Below are 18,710 nucleotides of genomic sequence, written 5' to 3'. Positions count from 1 at the left end.
TAACCCAGTAACCCCACCCAACACTAAGGGCAATTTTGGACACTAAGGGCAATTTATCATGGCCAATCCACCTAACCTGCACATCTTTGGACTGTGGGAGGAAACCGGAGCACCCGGAGGAAACCCACGTACACACGGGAGGATGTGCAGACTCCGCACAGACAGTGACCCAAGCCGGAATCGAACCTGGGACCCTGGAGCTGTGAAGCGATTGTGCTATCCACAATGCTACCGTGCTGCCCCAAATCATGCTTGACAATCAGGGGTCACAGTCTGAGGATTTGGGGTAGACCATTTCGGACAGAGATGAGGGGACATTTCCTCACCCAAAGAGTGGTGAGCCTGTGGAATTCATTACCACAGGAGGTAGTTGAGGCTAAGACATTGAATACATTCAAGAGGCAGCTAGATATGGCATTTGAGGCTAATGAGTTCAAAGGTTATGGGGAGAAAGCAGGATTAGGCTACTGAGTTGGACGATCAACCGTGATCTTGACGAATGGTGGAGCAGGCTCGAAGGGCCGAATGGCGGCCTCCTGCTCCTATCTTCTATGTTTCTATGTTTGTTGTCGCAGACCAACTGGAAATTGAAGGAGTGAAATCCCTTCCTATTAAGGCTCTGTGGCAATGTGCATACAGTCAATCGCTCCCTGGACCGTCAGGAAGCTGGCAATTGCTGCAAACCCTCTGGCTCTTTCCAGTTAAGCCTGGTGGTCCAGTGAGAAAGGAATGTAATTACCTGAGCTCCTGAACATTGTATCTGTAAAAGACCTCAATGCAGTGGTGTACAGCAGACTGTGCATCAGCACTCAGGTCACCACATGCTTCCTGAAAGGATCCTGTAGCAAAGAAATTCGGTGCAGCAGTCACCTGTCCAGCAGCTAGCACTGGGTGGCCACCTACAGAGTTGGACGAAATCTCCCCGGCCAGAACGTCACTAAGAGAGGTCACTGTGGATTTTGAGGGCCTAAGTCTCCCCCGACACTGTATCACTGACATCTGAAGGTAGTTCAGTCTCTGCCTATGTAGATGATTGGCAGCATAAGTCCTTCTGCACCTCCGTTGATGCATCATGATGCATGCATCACCTTTTACTCCAGCACAGCTCAGCAACTCTAATGCACCACCAGTGCATCCTGGACCTCTTGCTCTTCCTTTCTTCCTCTCCCTCTGAATCTCCTCCTCCTCCCTTCCTCTCTGGCAGGTATGTTTCCGACAGGGATAGCTATGTTTTCCCTGCCAAGGAGGCTGAGGTGCAGTTTGGGGTCTAAATTCATCTCTCAGCAGTGAAAATTAGGCCTCAAAATAACAAGTGATCACCATGGAAACAGTTTTCTATATCAAGCAGTGCCTGCAGTCACAGCACCCTGAAATCAAGCTAAGGACTCAGCTGGAGACTGTCTTTTCAGGTTAAATCCCCACCAGGCGTGGATCACCCTCCATGTGCTTTATTGTTTCCAACATGTATTGTGTGTGTCAATTCGCACATTAACAAGCAATTTAATTCAATGTGAATAAGGCGAGTACGCTTCCAATTTCTGCCCCTGCCCACCTTCTGTATTATCCCAATCAGACGTGGTGACGTCAGGAATGTGACCGGATATCATTGCACACGATAATACGTTGGCATGGGCGCACGGGTGCCCTGTTTCCGTTCCGTTCTATTAAGTCCCATGTTTTTATGGGAGTCAGGAGGTGATCAAAGAAATCCATTCAAAGAGAATGACAGCGGGTGGGCGGGGACGTCAATGCAATGGGATTGGCCATGACAACCTGGCAGCAATGGTTCGCAAAAAGTTCAATGACCTCACATGAGTGGTCATGGTCACTGAATGCTCCTCAAAGGGCATCTCATACCCACAAAACCATCAACTTCTCATGTTGCTCAGTTCCATCACTTATCCAACAGCATACATACATAGAATATACAATGCAGAAGGAGGCCATTCGGCCCATCGAGCCTGCACCGACCCACTTAAGCCCTCACTTCCACCCTATCCCCGTAATCCAATAACCCCGCCTAACCTTTTTGGACACTAAGGGCAATTTAGCATGGCCAATCCACCTAACCTGACGTCTTTGGACTGTGGGAGGAAACTCACGCAGACACGGGGAGAACGTGCAGACTCTGCACAGACAGTGACCCAGGGGAATTGAACCCGGGACCCTGGCGCTGTGAAGCTACAGTGCTATCCACTTGTGCTACTGTGCTGTGCAGGCCTAACATTCGGAACTTAGGCCTTGCACTCAAGATACTCCATCTCACACTCCAATGATATCAGCCCCACACCCACCTCTCAGTGCTTTCACAGACCGTCAGCTATTCAGCTGTGCAGGCACATTACCTAAACATTCCTGCTGTTGCTCTTCCCTCACTCTCTCATACAGGATAATGTAGCACACAATAGAAGGGGAGAAGAATACCTGCATCTCCTGAGCTCCAGGGAGTCGGCAATTCTCCATGAGAGAGGCTATTGCAACCGACATCACTGAGAACATTTCACATGACAATCTGTCATTATGCCCCTTCTCAACTCCCATCTCAACCTCACGCTGCTCTCTGGCATTAGGGACACGCTGCAGTGACGTGATCACGGACCTCTTGCTTTTTACCCAACCTCGTTTTCCTCACCCCAACCTTCCCCTTCTAATTTGACTTTTGCTTTCAGGTACCCAAAATCCATGAACTGCCTAGCCACAAACAGCCTCAGGCGGAAGAGAGAGCAACTTTACATCACAAATGAAGTAGTATTGTCACTTGAACAATACTATTATTGTCACTTGAATGGACACTTGCAGCCATCAGCTCAGATGCTGAAACTGTGCAAACTCTAAAAGTTGTTACAGAGCCATGTTCAGCACACGGTAAGTCACTGGGTTCGAGTAGGCTGCAGAAAGCACAAGGGGAAAGTATAGTATGAGTGCCCAGCTCATTGATAATATATATATATATATATATATATAATATTTATATATTAATTATTGGTTTGAGAGAAATAGAAGGGGAAAGCAGAAGGACAAGAAGGATACAATCCTAATCAAGTCCTACAACCCTGAAACCCTTATTGCTGTTCAATCTTCATGTTTTGGGACCCTTGCCCTCAAAAAAATGAATTAAGCCAGGAGTAGTAAAAAAAAAATTCTCACCTATCTGCCAATCCCATGGTACCTTTAACAGTTCCTTATGTTCCATTATAGCCCTGTAATAAAAATAAAGTTAAAAAGATTCATGTTTTACCACTTCAATCAAAAGGAAAATTGGGCCATACCTGCTCCTGAAAAGGTCATTCATAAGCATAAACATGCGACAAATGGTTCCATAAGCAATACTTAGGTAATTACACAGTAGGGTCATTGAGCATCAGAATTTGTGGTAATTAAGCAGCAATCAAAATGTTATCCATCATTTAACATTCGAGAATTCCAATATCATCAATACATCAGGTAAGCAGAATTGTTTCAGAATTAATTTGGAGCTTTACCGTAAACACCAAAACACACTCGTTGGACTGGATGTAATGCAGCCTGTCGCATGAAACATGGCGGCCGATCCTACTTAATCATGGGAGAGGCCCCACATCATTCTCCTGGTGGCAGCCAAACCTCCCTCGTTTAAATCGGAGGATGAAAAGAATTATGTGGGAGTCCCAGTTGCTGGCAACGGCATGTCAATTAAGCCCATTAATGAGCACCCATTGTCCCTGAGCTCACGAGAATTTAGGGGCGGCTCAGGGATTAAATGGAGATTTTCCGCACACCCTAGGAAGACTACCCAGCTAACTCCGTTGGGGAAGAGGGGAGAGAGGCGAAGGGGGGGTTTCTCACCATACCTGGATCGAGGGACGTGGTATTGGGCAGATGGGTCGCCTCTGAAAGCCACAGTCTCTCTCTCACACTCATCATCTATCCAATGAACCCCATCCTGCCCTCATTCATCCATGGCCTAGGGTCTATGATACTCCTGGGCCTCTGGTGAATGCATTGCTGCTTGCATCCACCACTTTGGCATGAGGAGTTGCCAGACTCTGATTAGCGGGCATCCCTTGGCAGGCAGAATTTATGCAAGGCCCGACAGTAACCACTTAAGTCCTTGAAAGGCAGTTGATTCCGATAGGCTTCTCCACGGAACTGCGGGTTCCCTGTAGGGTTCTCTCACCAGTGGACAAGTCGCCGGTTGGCCCAATAGAACTCTGGCCTTTGGATATTGGGGGGGGGGGGGGACACGGACTCCTGCCCGATTCTCCACCACTCCCTCCCTCCTGGTAAACTGACCCAGAAAATCTCCTCCATAATCTCTGTTCAGTGCCAGAGAGCATGCCTGAGGAAAAGCCAAAAGGGAACTGCAGCAGCTGCTTCCCAAGACTTCCCAGTACATAATGCAGCTGACAACCTCTGGGCTGCAGAAAAATGAGGGAGAACCTTTGACAATTGTTAAGGAATTGAAAGTTCAATTCACCCTCATGCATGGATTCTTGCCAAAAATATGCTGGCAATTAAAATCCAGGGCCCTGACCTACTTATGCGACCGGTATGCCCAATCACTTTAATATAGACTTCAATGTGTATCGGATTACTTTAATATGGCCATAAGCCTTATTGCTCTTACTTTTCTTATTGACTTAGCACGTTGACCTATACCTAGGTAAAACTAATCGGTTTTCCTTACCAGCTAACTCCAGCACAAAATGCAGCATAATAAGTAGTAGCACATAATGTACCACAAACAGCTTTCAATGTAACTTCCCCACCCACACACAAGTGCATACAGGCAGACACAACGTCTGTGCTGAAATACATGAACAGAAACTAACTGGTTTATCAAAGAACAACTTCCAAAATCTTTCATTATGTAATTATAACATGCACATAAATTAGCCTATAATATTTAGAGGCTGTCCTATTCTCCTGCTTCATGTAGTGGAATAAATTCTAACTCAATTTTACATGATTCATTATTATGGCACTTCAATTCAAATCATATGATTTAATCGCTGAAGCCACAAATCCATCAATGACTTCCACGAGGTTAGGAAAGACAAATAATTTTTGAACAAAAATAGTTGTTGAACTGCACACACTCATTTCTTATTGAAGGCCACAATCCCAACTCTTACTTTGCTCAAGCATCACTTGAAGGAAGGCTGGATGATAGATTAATGGAACAATGATCTGCGTCTGTAATGCCTCATTTGGTGGCATTCATCGATCAGTCATGCCACTGTGGGCAATTTTTAACTGAAAGCTAAGTGGCTTTCACAAGAACTTTCAAGACCTATAATTGTATTAAGTAACTTTAATGACAATGTTTCATTTGCTGTATGATAGCAGAAATAACACTGCCTTCCATTGGTGTTATTTTGGATTATTTAAAGCAAGAAAGGAAGTTGTATTAAATCCCAGTTTAGTCAATATCCCCAAAGACGGACAGATTGTAAACTGAAGGCCAGAGGCACATATAACAGCAAATCTTCCAGTATCTGCAGATGAAAGAGTGAGCAGGGAGCGGTTTAAGTGATGGAAGGTCATATTATAAGTCATACAGTTTTGAATTCAAAAAAGAAAACGTTAACCACAATCAGCGGATTAGGCGGCATCTGTGAAAAGAACCAAGTCAATGTTTTTGATATAATTCTCCTCAGAATTGAAATGGATTAATGCAGATTAGATTGTGTTATGTGGCATTACAAAATCAGAGGATTGGGAATGTATGAAAAAAAATTTCAGTGTCAAAGGATTCGATACAGGGACAACATTGAACCTGAATAGCAGGAATGGACGAATTTGAGATTCGCGTGAACCATTGTGCCATTCGTCCTGCCCGCACCCAGTAGAGATTTCTAGTTAATACCCCAAAATGGCATGAATATCATCAAGCCTAATATGCGTTCACTTTAATCTCATTAACGAGATGGGAGTCGAATGTCGCGACCTCCTGGGAATTACCTGACTTCAATAGGGCAAAAAGGAGGGCCTTCGAGGCGGTTAGAGGGCTGGAGCTCTCCAGGTCCGGGGGGGGGGGGGGGGGGGGGGGGGGGGCAGCTGCCTTTTTCCCTTGTATTTCCCTTGCTTTCTGGATGAAGGGAAGAAACGAAAACAGTGGTTGCCTTTTAGTCTCTTTTACCTAGAGTGTGGCAAGGGGAGGATTTTGGCGGGTCTACTACCGGGCTAAGGATGCAGAAGGGCTTGCTCGGACAGTCTGTGGATGTTTTTAAAAGACATGTTTTGTGCGTTGACTGTGTATTCTGTTCTGGACCTGTGGTTCACCTGTTAATGCCCCCTCGGACATGGTGGCGATGGAAGGTCAAACACCGATACTGCAGGAGAGGAGGGGCAGTGACCCGGCTCGACTGCGCAGCCCAGAGATTGCACCAGATGCATGTTCTACCAGTGACTTTTCATGTTCAGTGGCCATCTGCTGCTCCCATTATGGGAGCCGTGTGGGTCGCTGGTGTTCCTTGGTTTCCTTTTGTACATGTGTTTGGTCTATGTTTGTCGGGAGTGGGTGGGGATTGTATGATGGACACCATGTAACTGGAGGATTTTTTTTTTTGCTAGCTGCAGCCCTCCTGCCTCTGTGGCCTGGGAGTCGCTGGAAGACACTGCCAGTGCTGGAGAGGGGAGGTGGTTTCTTCCACTCTCTCTCCCTCCTCCCCTATGCTCCAAGTTCCGGAAACGGGGGGGGGGGGGGAAGACACGTTGGACATGCGCTGACTCGACAGCTGGTGTGTAGCTGGTGTTGTTATATTCCTGCCTCTCTTGTATTTTCTTTCAGTGTAAAATGTTCTGTATTTGATCTTGGTTATAATGTGCCGGACCTGTTCTCGACTGAACTGTGCCCCTCTTTGGAGGAGTGGAGTGTTTTTCTCTCTTTTTTCTGTGTTGCAGCCGGTGGGCTGGCTGTTGAGCCTTACAACTGATGTAGGTTGGGCAGGGGTGGGGGGTGAGAGTGTTTTCTGGGTGCAAAGTGATTGGTGCTCTCATTGTGTTGTCTTTTGTATTTTTAAACCGCCCATAAATTAAAATATTGGCAGATTGTGTTTGCTGCTTGTAGTGGCTGCAGATGCCTGGAGATTGCTGTTGCTGTTTCCTTCATTTCCTGTAGCCAAAAAGGACAATTTCTTCTCAGATGCTTGGTACCTGGACCTGGGCTCGGGGGATGTATGAGTCCGGAGGCAATCCAGTTTGAAGCAAGAAGACGCTGTGGGACCTGATGTGCGACACTGTTCCAAATGGGCCACCTGTTAACGCCATTGAAGAAATGTTTCTGCAGATTGCTGATGCTTTTGTTGCTGGTGTAGTGAGTACGGCGTGTAACTGGCACAACTGGCGGGTTAAACATGCTGGAAATCAAGGCTGTTCAAATGCTCCTCGAGTACCTGTGGAATGTGTGGATTTGGTCCCATTGAGATTGGGCCGTGTGGGAGGGCCTGCACAGCTGCAGTTGCTGAATGGAGAATGGCACTGATATGTGGAACAAGTCACACATGGATAGACAGATCATTTTTGCGACTAAATTCTGGACATAACACAGGTTCTCGAAGGGCAGCACGGCGGCGCAGTGGATAGCACTGTTGCCTCACAGCGCCAAGGTCCCAGGTTCGATCCCGGCTCTGGGTCACTGTCCGTGTGGAGTTTTCACATTCTCCCTGTGTCTGTGTGGGTTTCGCTCCCACAACACAAAAATGTGCAGGTTAGATGGATTGGCCACGCTAAATTGCCCCTTAATTGGAAAAAAATGAATTAGGTGCTCTAAATCTATTTTTTTAAATGATAACACGTTCTCAGGTTTATCCTGTTTCTGTGGAGGATCCCGCGAGGGGTGATACCGTGTGTTTATTTTTGTTTGTGAAAATGGCCTGATGTAGCTTTGTATTGGTATCAATATGGAACGGTGAAGTTTACTTGTTGTTTAATGGTTAGTGTGATATGGGGAATTTTAGGTAGTTGATTTTCAAATCTTTGTTACTGTTGACAGTTTAAAACAAAATATTTTCAACTCTCAAGTGCCTCCTCGAAGGCACAGGTGCCATGTCTCAGAGGATGATTAGTGCACTGCATGTCCAGCAACCTTTGATGCCTGAATCGTGCTCTTGTACTCTCAGAGCGTCAGCACCACAGAACCGCTGCCAAAAATCAAACACTAAGCAGGGCTTCACCACTGAGGAACCTCTTGCGGCCAAACGGAAGTGCCTGGATCAGTGGAGGACAGTTGAACACTGCCCCCCCTAATGTTCATGGCAGAAGTCTGGGGTCCCAGGGGCTCCTTTATGTGGCTGTGGGTGTGTGCAGAGCAAGTTTGCCAGCACAACTGGCTTGCTGAATGGCACTCAGAGAAGGCAGACAGTCATGGTCAGGGTGGGGAGACTTGGGCAAAGCCCTAACTGATATTCAGTCTCTCTCCTTCTCCAATTCCTTCCAGATAGAACTATGTTTGCTGCTGTCGATCCCACGCAGGCTGCCCTCGCTTGTGCTTGTGGCAGCCGAGGTGGGCAGACACCAAAGATGGCAGCAACACCAATGCAGGCTGGAGGTAGCTCCACATGGGCAGGGGGCCGCCGCAAACCCTGAAGACCTGGCTCCCGATCAGAATGAGGAAGGGGCCCAGAAATGATGGCCAGCGATGGCCCACGGCATCGTCGGTCCTTTCATGAACTGACAGACTCAGCAAATGCCACAGAAGACTTCATCTCAACAAGGAGACCTTGCCACATCCAGATCCTCGCAGACATGGCATCCCAAGGAATAGGATACCCGCTCCCCCTGCTGAGACGGTCATTGCAGCTCTAAACCTCGATGCCACTGGGTCATTCCAAGGCTCTAGTTGAGGCCTGTCTGGCGTATCACAGCCATGAGCTCAAAGGTGCATCTGGGAGGTGATGGATGCTCTGCATGCCTAGGCATCAGAGGGTCTCCTGCTTTGTGGTGGTCTGCTGTGCCCTCCACAATCTGGCACAGCAGCATGGCGAGATATGCTGGGTGAGGAAGAGGAAGCAGAGGCACATGTGACCTTGTCTGAGATGGCTATGGACCAGGAGGGTCTGGAGGACAAACCGGTGGTGAAGCCAGAGGACACCAAGGGTTCAACATACCTGGAGGACTAGGGTGGCCCTCATCGTCTCCAAATTCTACTATACTGTGTCCAACTAGGCTCTTTTACAGATGCACCATAGAAAGGATCCTATCTGGCTGCATCATAGCCTGGTATGGCAACTGCTTGGCCCAAAGCCCGTAAGAAACGTCAGAGAGTTGTGAGCACAGCCCAGTCAATCACACAAAGCTGCCTCCCATCCATTGACTCCATCTATCACCTCCCACTGCCTGGGGAAAGCAGGCAGCATAATCAATGACCCCTCCCACCCGGCTTACTCACTATTCCAACTTCTCCCATCGTGCAGGAGATACAAAAGTCTGAGACTGACCTGGTTAACACTAGACCCCTATAAGCTTCAACTGATGGCGGTATTTATGTAGTTACATTGTGGATCTTGCGTTGCCCTATTATGTATTTTCTTTTCTTTTATTTCCTTTTCATATATGTAATGATTTGTTGAGCTGTTCGCAGAAAAATACTTTTCACTATATCTCGGTATACGCGACAATAAACAAAATGCAAATCGAAGGGCTCAACACCCCCATTCACCCTCCCAAACCCTCTATCCCATCACTGTCCCCTCCCCGACCACCTGTTTCCCCCTCCAAGGGTCTGTGTAACATCACTCCAGGGTAATAGGCCTGTGTTGACACTGTCAGCAGGGCAGACAAGGCCAAAGAGTGATGATCACCCGCTGTGAGGAAAGCCCTGGACTCCTCAGGACCTGCTAATGTCGGAATCCTTTCTGCTAATGTCTTTCTGCTGACAGCACACTCACACCCATCCTTCGAACAGGGTGGGGCAGGGGGGATACTGAAGAACTGGAGACCGCCATAGTCTCCTTGGTAGCAGGGTTGGGCTCTAGTGCGTCCTCCTCCCTGCCAGTGGCCATAGGGCCCTGGGTGACTCCATAGGATGGAGAGGCAGTTGGAGCGAACTCCAAAAACCTCTGAGTCATCTTGCTCTGCCAGTCCTGGAGGCTCCCCATTGTCTACAAAATGGTGTCGGCGCCATCAGTAACACTCCTCAGTGACTGGACTGCGCTCTGGAGTGTCTGAGCAATATCCACCTGTGTGAGGGATGTGTCCTCAAGATGTCCCTTTTGTTAGCGGTCAGCAATGGAGGCATGAGTCAGGCGAATCAGTCAGCGAGGCAGCCAGTAATGGCAAGATTCACGTGGCGGCTCATTTTTGGCCCTAAGTGCCATTGTATACAGGCCGTGATCTCGCCAATGCTGTGCTGAGAAACACCCTGCCAAACAAGGCCAAAAGCAAAATATTTCTACGATGAATCACACCTCAAATCCGTGACACCCTTAGCCACAATGCCTCCTGGATAGAGTAAACATATATTTCTTTTTCTATAGGATCCACAGAATCCCTACAGTGCACAAGAAGGCCATTCAGCCCATAGCGTCTGTGTCAACCCTCTGAAAAAGCACTCTACCCAAGCCCACTCCCCTGCCCTATCCTCATAACCCCACCTAACTTGCAAATATTTGGACTGCAGGAGGAAACCGGAGCACCTGGAGGAAACCCACACAGACACAAGGAGAACGTACAAATTCCATACAGTCACCCAAGGCTGAAATCGAACCCGGGTCCCTGGCATTGTGAGGGATTAGTGCTAACCACTGTGCCATTACTGTTAGTACTGGGGGCCGATTCAGCTCACTTGGCTAGACAGCTGCTTTGTGATGAAACCAGCAGCGCAAGTTCAATCCCTGTACCGGCTGAGGTTATCCAGGAAGGCCCCACCTTCTCAACCATGCTGCTTCACCTGAGCTGTGGTGATCCTCAGGTTAGATCAACACCAGTTATCTCTCCACCTCAAAGTGGAAAGCAGCCTATGTTCATCTGGGACTATGGCGACTTTGCATTTTACTGTTAGTACTGTTGAATTCCGGAAACAGCTAAGAGAAAGAAGTTTTCTTCCTTCCAGTTTCTCTCCATGTAATGGGTCCGAACCAAAACATCAACAGCTGCATTTAACACTAAGGGTTAAAAATTCGATAGCTTCCTAAGATGAGTGTAGGGATCGTAATGTACGATGATGGTGGTGTGCAGTCAAGTGTGAAACAGGCTGTTAAGTGTTTGCACACGGAAGCAGGGTGGCCCAATTTAAATGAGGCTATCCCTACTAAAATCCTGACTACAGCTCTTCGGAAAAGGTACATTCTGGGTGCAGCACACACCGGAAATCACTGTAGAAGACTATCTGACCCACAGAAAAGTAAAGATGGTACAGCATGAGGAGAAAAAACTCAGAGTTTTTGATGCAGTAGCTGGAAATCTGGTGTGGGAGGATTTTAGGAAGAGGTCCTCATCCCTCAGGGGCCAGAAATCTGTCCAGGCAACTGCTCAAGGAAATAGGATGGAGGTCAATGCGAATAGTGTCATCCCAAGAAACTGAATGAAGTGCCAAAAGGTAAGGCATGTGGTAAAGGTAAATTACTTCATGTTCAAATGTTGTATCCTTACAACAAAGCCAGTCAACTCACACACTACTCAATGCCCCTCATTCACATGCCAACATTCTCTATTTGGCATGGCCCATACCTCATTTTCATAACCGCATCTCACCCTCACACTTAGCACTGCTGCAAATCTCACAACTGCATCTCACAGCTGACACACTGCAAGCTATTCATCCATGACAGTCACATCCCTCAAATACATTGCAGCACACTCACTGATACACCTTAAACCTCTCTTGCAAGACAAAATTGTACATAACCAGAAGCAGCGGCATCTAACCGGCAGTGGACAGGCATGTCCACACCACCATGGAGGAGATGTGGAATTAAAAGGTGAACAGCATTCACCTGCATGGCAAGCTGAGAGTAGTCGCACACCAATTGCACATTGATCACATGGTGTCCTTTGTAGTTGAGAGACATGTTAAGACACCAGACCATAGAACATTACAGCACAGTACAGGCCCTTTGGCCCTCGATCTTGCGCCAACCTGTGAAACCACTCTAAAGCCCATCTAAACTATTCTCTTATCATCCATATGTTTATCCAATGACCATTTAAATGCCCTTAATGTTGGCGAGCCCACTACTGTTGCAGGCAGGGCATGCCATGCCCTTACTACTCTCTGAGTAAAGAACCTACCTCTGACATCTGTCCTATATCTATCTCCCCTCAATTTAAAACTATGTCCCCTCGTGCTAGTCATCACCATCCGAGGAAAAAGCTTCTCAATGTCCACCCTATCTAATCCTCTGATCATCTTGTATGCCTCAATTAAGTCACCTCTTAACCTTCTTCTCTCTAACAAAAACAGCCTCAAGTCCCTCAGCCTTTCCTCATAAGATCTTCCCTCCATACCAGGCAACATCCTGGTAAATCTCCTCTGCACCCTTTCCAATGCTTCCACATCCTTCCTATAATGCGGCGGCCAGAACTACACGCAATACTCCAAATGCGGCCGCACCAGAGTTTTGTACAGCTGCAACATGACCTCATGGCTCCGAAACTCAATCCCTCTACCAATAAAAGCTAACACATCGTATGCCTTCTTAACAATCCTATCAACCTGGGTAGCAACTTTCAGGGATCTATGTACATGGACACCGAGATCTCTCGGCTCATCCACACGACCAAGAATCTTACCATTAGCCCAGTACTCTGTCTTCCTGTTGCTCCTACCAAAAGGAATCACCTCACACTTTTCTGCATTAAATTCCATTTGCCACCTCTCAGCCCAGCTCTGCAGCTTATCCATGTCCCTCTGTAACCTGCAACATCCTTCCACACTGTCCACAACTCCACCGACTTTAGTGTCATCTGCAAATTTATTCACCCATCCTTCTACGCCCTCCTCTAGGTCATTTATAAAAATGACAAACAGCAGTCGCCCCAAAACAGATCCTTGTGGTACACCACTAGTAACTGAACTCCAGGCTGAACATTTCCCATCAACCACCACCCTCTGTCTTCTTAGAGCAAGCCAATTTCTGATCCAAACTGCTAAATCACCCTGAATCCCATGCCTTCGTATTTTCTGCAATAGAACCTTATCAAACACATTACTGAAATCCTGAAATCAGACCCCAACATTTGTTCGGTTACCGGACAAGAACTCCAAACAATTGTTTTTAATTTGTAAAACTGTTTGGAAAGGATACTTCATCCCCCCCCCCCCCCCCCCCCCCCCCCCAGTAGTGATGACTCTGACAAATAGGTCTTTCATGTAAAAATGAACTTTAATTTAACCACAGAATTAACCACTTTTAAAAAAAGATTTAGAGTACCCAATTCTTTTTTTTCCAATTAAGGGTCAATTTAGCGTGGCCAATCTATCTACCCTGCACATCCTTTTGGGTTGTGGGGGTGAGACCCACGCAGACACGGAGAGAATGTGCAAGCTCTATACGGACAATGACCCGCAGCGGGGATCGAACCCGGGTCCTCAGCGATGCAAGGCAGCAGTACTGACTACTGCGCCGCCCTGAATTAACCACATTAACATCAAAGAAAATAGCTTTACAAAACACAAGAAACATTCAACCTTACTTGGCTGGTTTAGCACAGTGGGCTAAACAGCTGGCTTGTCATGCAGAATAAGGCCAGCAGCGCGGGTTCAATTCCCGTACCGGCCTCCCCGAACAGCTGCCGGAATGTGGCGACTAGGGGCTTTTCACAGCAACTTCATTGAAGCCTACTTGGGACAATAAGCGATTATTATTATTATATCAGCTACTAACTCCAATTAAGCAACACAATATAGTTTAAATGCCATTTAAGTTAACAGATTACTTGCTTAGATGTGTCGAGACTTTAGGAAAGAGATACCCTTTCATGAGCACAACCAATACATTTCTGCTCAACCCAGCAGCATTTGACAAAATTGCTGTCCAACTTAAAATACTTCTGTCTTGTCAGACTCAAATCCTATGGCAAACTGCAAAATTCAGATATACCTGGTTCCTCCCATTAATGCATCATCTGTATCCCATTAAGATGTCACATGAACTTTTTCGCTAAGACTAAATACAACCTCTCATAAATTAGCTACACTCCAGGAAATCTCCAGCAATCATAACAATATCCCATCAACAGCCCTCTATATGTAAACAAGTAAATGGTTAGACTCAATTATGATCTCACCTTTTATGATTTCTTAATTACAGGTTCAGCAGACACACAGTCTGGATACCTTAACCTAGGTTCTTTAATATGTTATGGGAGAGGTGTTTTCAGAACCCCAAAATGTATCATGGAGTTCAACCAACCCCCACCTTTAATGGATTGTTGCTTTTGAAGCACACGGCTTGTTCCCCAGGTGTAGTATTGCAATGATGGACACGTGGTTTTTAAAACAAAACAATGTTTATTCCATAAACTCAAATTAACCTTTTAAATAAACATTGGATCTCTTAACACTCCTTACTTCAAAGATAACCCCGAAAATAATACAACACTACCCGATTCTGCAAACTGTTCCTTTACACATTCAAAAGACTTAACAAATCCTTTAAACAGAAGCATATTAGATTTATATTCAATACTGAGACCTTTTACAATTCCGATTTCACCAAAGGATTAAGAGATAGTCCTTCATGGCAGAGATCACCAGCAATGCAGCTCACAGCCACACCCAAGCTTTCTTCAAACTGAAACTAAAACTCCCAAAAAGCAGAAGTGAGCTCAACTCCCCCCCCCCCCCCCCCCCCCCCGTGACATCACTTCAGTAATGTGATCAGCATTATTTCTTAAAGGTACATTTCTTAAACATCCAATTCTAAAAGGCACTCTCACATGCCAAATAATTTTACTGAAACACATATATACCTTAACCCATGCATTCAATAACATTGTCACAATATAAAATACAATATATAACTATTTCTACATTCATCACAGATGTCCCAGCATCAAGATATGACACCTGCAAAGCCAGGTCTGTGCAGTTGATGGCGCCCTGCGCCACAGGGAAGCCTGTTATCCTGATAAATCCACATTCAGTCTCTTCTTGTTTCTTTCTGTTCATAGAAAACACAACTAAGTCCTCTCTCCTGGTATAATAAGGGTCTGCCATTTCTCTGATGCAGCAATAGGCAGCAAATAGAGATGCCAGATATGTTACCTGCTCCAGCCTGGAAGAAATACATGGCAACAGTCACCTGTGTAAGGCTAGAGGATAAAAGATACAGTCTCCAGGTTGCACATTCACTATTACCTGTCATCACTACTGCACATATTCACCTGTCTGCGAGTCTGTTTCAGAAAGACTTCATGTGTTCTCGATATGCCAGGCATATAGTCAAGTAATCAACTTATTTAATTTTAGGACCCAGGCTAGATCAAGTCCTTTGCAGAGCTGTACATAGTTGTTGCTGGTAATAAACTTCACGTAATTGTGTTCAATTAGAACCCTCGTCATTCTCAATATCTTACTTAGCATAGATAGCATAGCAGATCCCTTGAGGACTACATCAATACACTCAACATATAGGTTGGAAATGGACTGTAAGATACGGCAATTGTCTCATCCTCACTCTATACTGAGGCTGCTGGTCTGGTTCCAAGAGTAGCAGAGTTCTGTAAGTATCTCCTTCATAAAGCACAAATGACTCACTGTCATTTTCTTGCTTAGGTGAAGGTAATGAGAAGTGGTCCCGAAAGACCCCAAGTGGAAAAGGCCTCCCACTGAGTGCCTTCACTCCTCCTTTTGCGAGCAGCTCATCTTTTTTGTTGCCTCTGTTCCATCTTCCTCTCATGCTGCAGCCTAAGGGGAACTGCAACTATAGCAACCATGACTGGGAACAAATGATGTGGCCAGAGGCCTTGCAGTCCCAATCAAGGCTTTCAGCACCAGAACCACTCCCTGCAGACATCAACAAATTTAACCAACTCCTCAAGACAGACAACATCTCCAAAAACCAAACATAGCCAGTAGCTACTAATCAGCAACTAACAATTGATGATCTCTTTAAGTAGCACTGGTGGGTAGGTTCTTCCTGTTGCTGAATACATGTTTAGCTCTGCATGTTTAACCAAGGGCATTAACTAGTCTGGTGAAGTCCAGAATGACAACACTCGAGTCAAATCAGGCATGCACACCAACTGACATCACAATCTGCCTGCTGTGCATACCGTTGGCACATCGTTTCAACACCCAGGATAATGTCTGTGCCAAGATGCCTTTTGGCACGGGCCACTCCATGAGAATGCACATGCATGCAGACACCATTTTGGTAAATGACACCATATGACCTTTTAGCTGCCACGGAGTCCAATTTTACAGCCTAAATATTTCTGCAGTGTCTGTTCATCAGAGCACAGATGCCAGAGATAGCAGAATTAAGGGAGTGATCCATCATATGCTGTTGAGAAAGGTAACTTTTGAGGATACCTTTAAAGACAGGCAGAGAAGTAGAGAGAAGTTCCAGACCATAGAACTAATATACTTAAAAACATAAGATTATGAGCGCAATTAACACAAATAAAGCTGGTTACTAAAAGAATAGATTAGAATTATGCTTGAATATTCATGCGGTAAAATGTTTATTCTGCCTTGTTACAACTGAATTGACATTAACGCTGAGCAAGTCGGATCTCAGATTGAAATCCATCTCGTCTGATCGTAAACTGTTATTTTGCATTGTAGAAATGAAGGGGGGGGAGGGGATTCTGAACTCGAGTACAGGACTCCAATGATAACTTTTAAAATTGAGAATGAATATTCAAAAATTCAAAGAAAGGATGGACTCACAAGTGGCTAGCACTGTGGCTTCACAGTGCCAGGGTCCCAGGTTCGATTCCCCACTGGGTCACTGTCTGAGCGGAGTCTGCACGTTCTCCCTGTGTCTGCGTGGGTTTCCTCCGGGTGCTCTGATTTCCTCCCACTGTCCAAAGGTCAGGAGGATTGGCTATGCTAAATTGCCCTTAGTGTCCAAAAAGGTTAACTGTGTCACGGTGATAGGGTGGAGGTGTGGCTTGAGTAGAGTGCTCTTTCCAAGGGCCGGTGCAGATTCGATGGGCCGTATGGCCTCCTTCTACACTGTAAATTCTATGATTCTAACATCTGCTGGTAGTCATACCACCTTTCACAACCTGTTCCAAAGCACTTTACAGCAAATGAGGTGTTTCTGAAGTGTCATCACTGTTGTAACGTAGGAAACAAATCACAAGGCCAAAATAATTGAACTCACTCTGCCACTGTGAGTTTAGGGGCGATGGGTTTATGATTCATCAGTGTCCTACGAACCTGACTCCAGATGATTTCTTGGATCATGAAATATGCATATTTCTGGCAGTTGTCCACACCAATATTAGAACTTTTTGAATACAAATGACTTCTGGGGGGGAGGGGGAGTGGGGGCGGGGGAGAAAGAGTGTGGGAAAGAGAGAAACAATAAGAGAAATAGAAATATAATGTTGCAAAGCCAACAAGCCTGATTGGAAGCATCTGAATGCACTTGAAGTTGGTCACTTTACACGAAGACATATGTCTACAGGGCTAACAGTGCATGCTTTAAGTGTTCCAGTTTGTCATACAGTTTGGAACACTCTTCAAGGACCCAGCTTAGCCAGCATTTTGTTGGCATGCAGTTCTTTAGAGGTAATAGAGTATGCCGCTTGTAATTGACACCATCTGATCAAACCTGTCACTTTTATTGGCTCAGATTTTTCTGTTAGCACTGAAGTAATTGCTTTCAGCATCCACTTTAGCTACAGTTGGCCACAGATTTTCAGAAGGCTTGTCAGAAGAGACATCCAGCCTTTTGGGCTATGTTTGATATCAGCGCCCTTTGCAAAGAATCTGTGGCATCTGTTCGCTCGACCTCAAGGAAATTTGGAGTTGCATGCTTATCATCATCGGCCAATGCCTTCCAATGCTCTGCCAAAAGCAGGAAGAAACATGTTATGTTCTTAGGCCGTCATTCGAGTTTAGAAATTTCCTGACACGGCAGATCTGCCTCAGGCTAAAGGGTTCCATTAGATCAAATTTCACTCCAGGGAGACGAAGGCAGGATAGAGTTAGGTCCAATAACTCCAGAAGCAGATTATAGGTGGCCATGAAGGTGGGCAAATGCCAAGATGAGCTGGTTGGAAGGCCTGCCATGGTTCTCTGGGACTTTACAGCCCTTCAATCCCCAACACAGCCCCTCACACCACCATCTCACCTCCATTCCAACTCACGCCCCCAAACTCCCCTGATGCCTTCATGCCCCCAGGCAAACCTCAGGAGCCATGTGGAGATGATAGTGAAAACCTCCCATTCACTAAACGAATTCAAAGCTTTTCAATCTCTAGTGGTTGCTCTGTTATAAAACAACATACGTATATTCATTAACCACATCAAAAATAGTTAATTCTTTACTAGCCTCTTTACACTGTCAATCAAACTCAGAACCCTCTGCTGTACTTATTGCAGTTTAAACTCCACAAAGCAACTCAAACAGCTCTTGGGAAATGTCAACAAGGAGCTCTATTGAAACTGTGAAACAAGTGGTCAAGTGTTTTTCCTACACCAGATGACCTGTCAATCGGAAATCAAGCTGACAGTATTTTTTTTCTGTCTCTCACTGTCAGCTTAAGTCTATGTTTTAGTCTTAAAGAGCAGGTGATTTAAAAAAGAAACATCAGATCATAACGCTTTATCA

The 18,710-nt window shown here is 45.9% G+C and overlaps 1 protein-coding gene across 1 annotated transcript in view; it reads right to left on the bottom strand.

The window, feature by feature from the left end:
* The window catches only part of slc35f1 (solute carrier family 35 member F1), a 450,036-nt gene that overhangs the window by 66,844 nt on the left and 364,482 nt on the right, over positions 1-18,710 (bottom strand). The window contains exon 6 of the mRNA XM_038799673.1: positions 3,148-3,200. Coding sequence (XP_038655601.1) covers positions 3,148-3,200 — 53 coding nt within the window. The remainder of the gene's footprint in view (positions 1-3,147; positions 3,201-18,710) is intronic.

The sequence above is a fragment of the Scyliorhinus canicula genome, chromosome 6, assembly GCF_902713615.1.
Source record: "Scyliorhinus canicula chromosome 6, sScyCan1.1, whole genome shotgun sequence".
In the NCBI taxonomy this organism is placed as follows: Eukaryota; Metazoa; Chordata; class Chondrichthyes; order Carcharhiniformes; family Scyliorhinidae; genus Scyliorhinus; species Scyliorhinus canicula.
The sequence above is the reverse complement of the archived record's forward strand: the minus strand, read 5'-3'. Positions and strand labels throughout refer to the sequence as shown.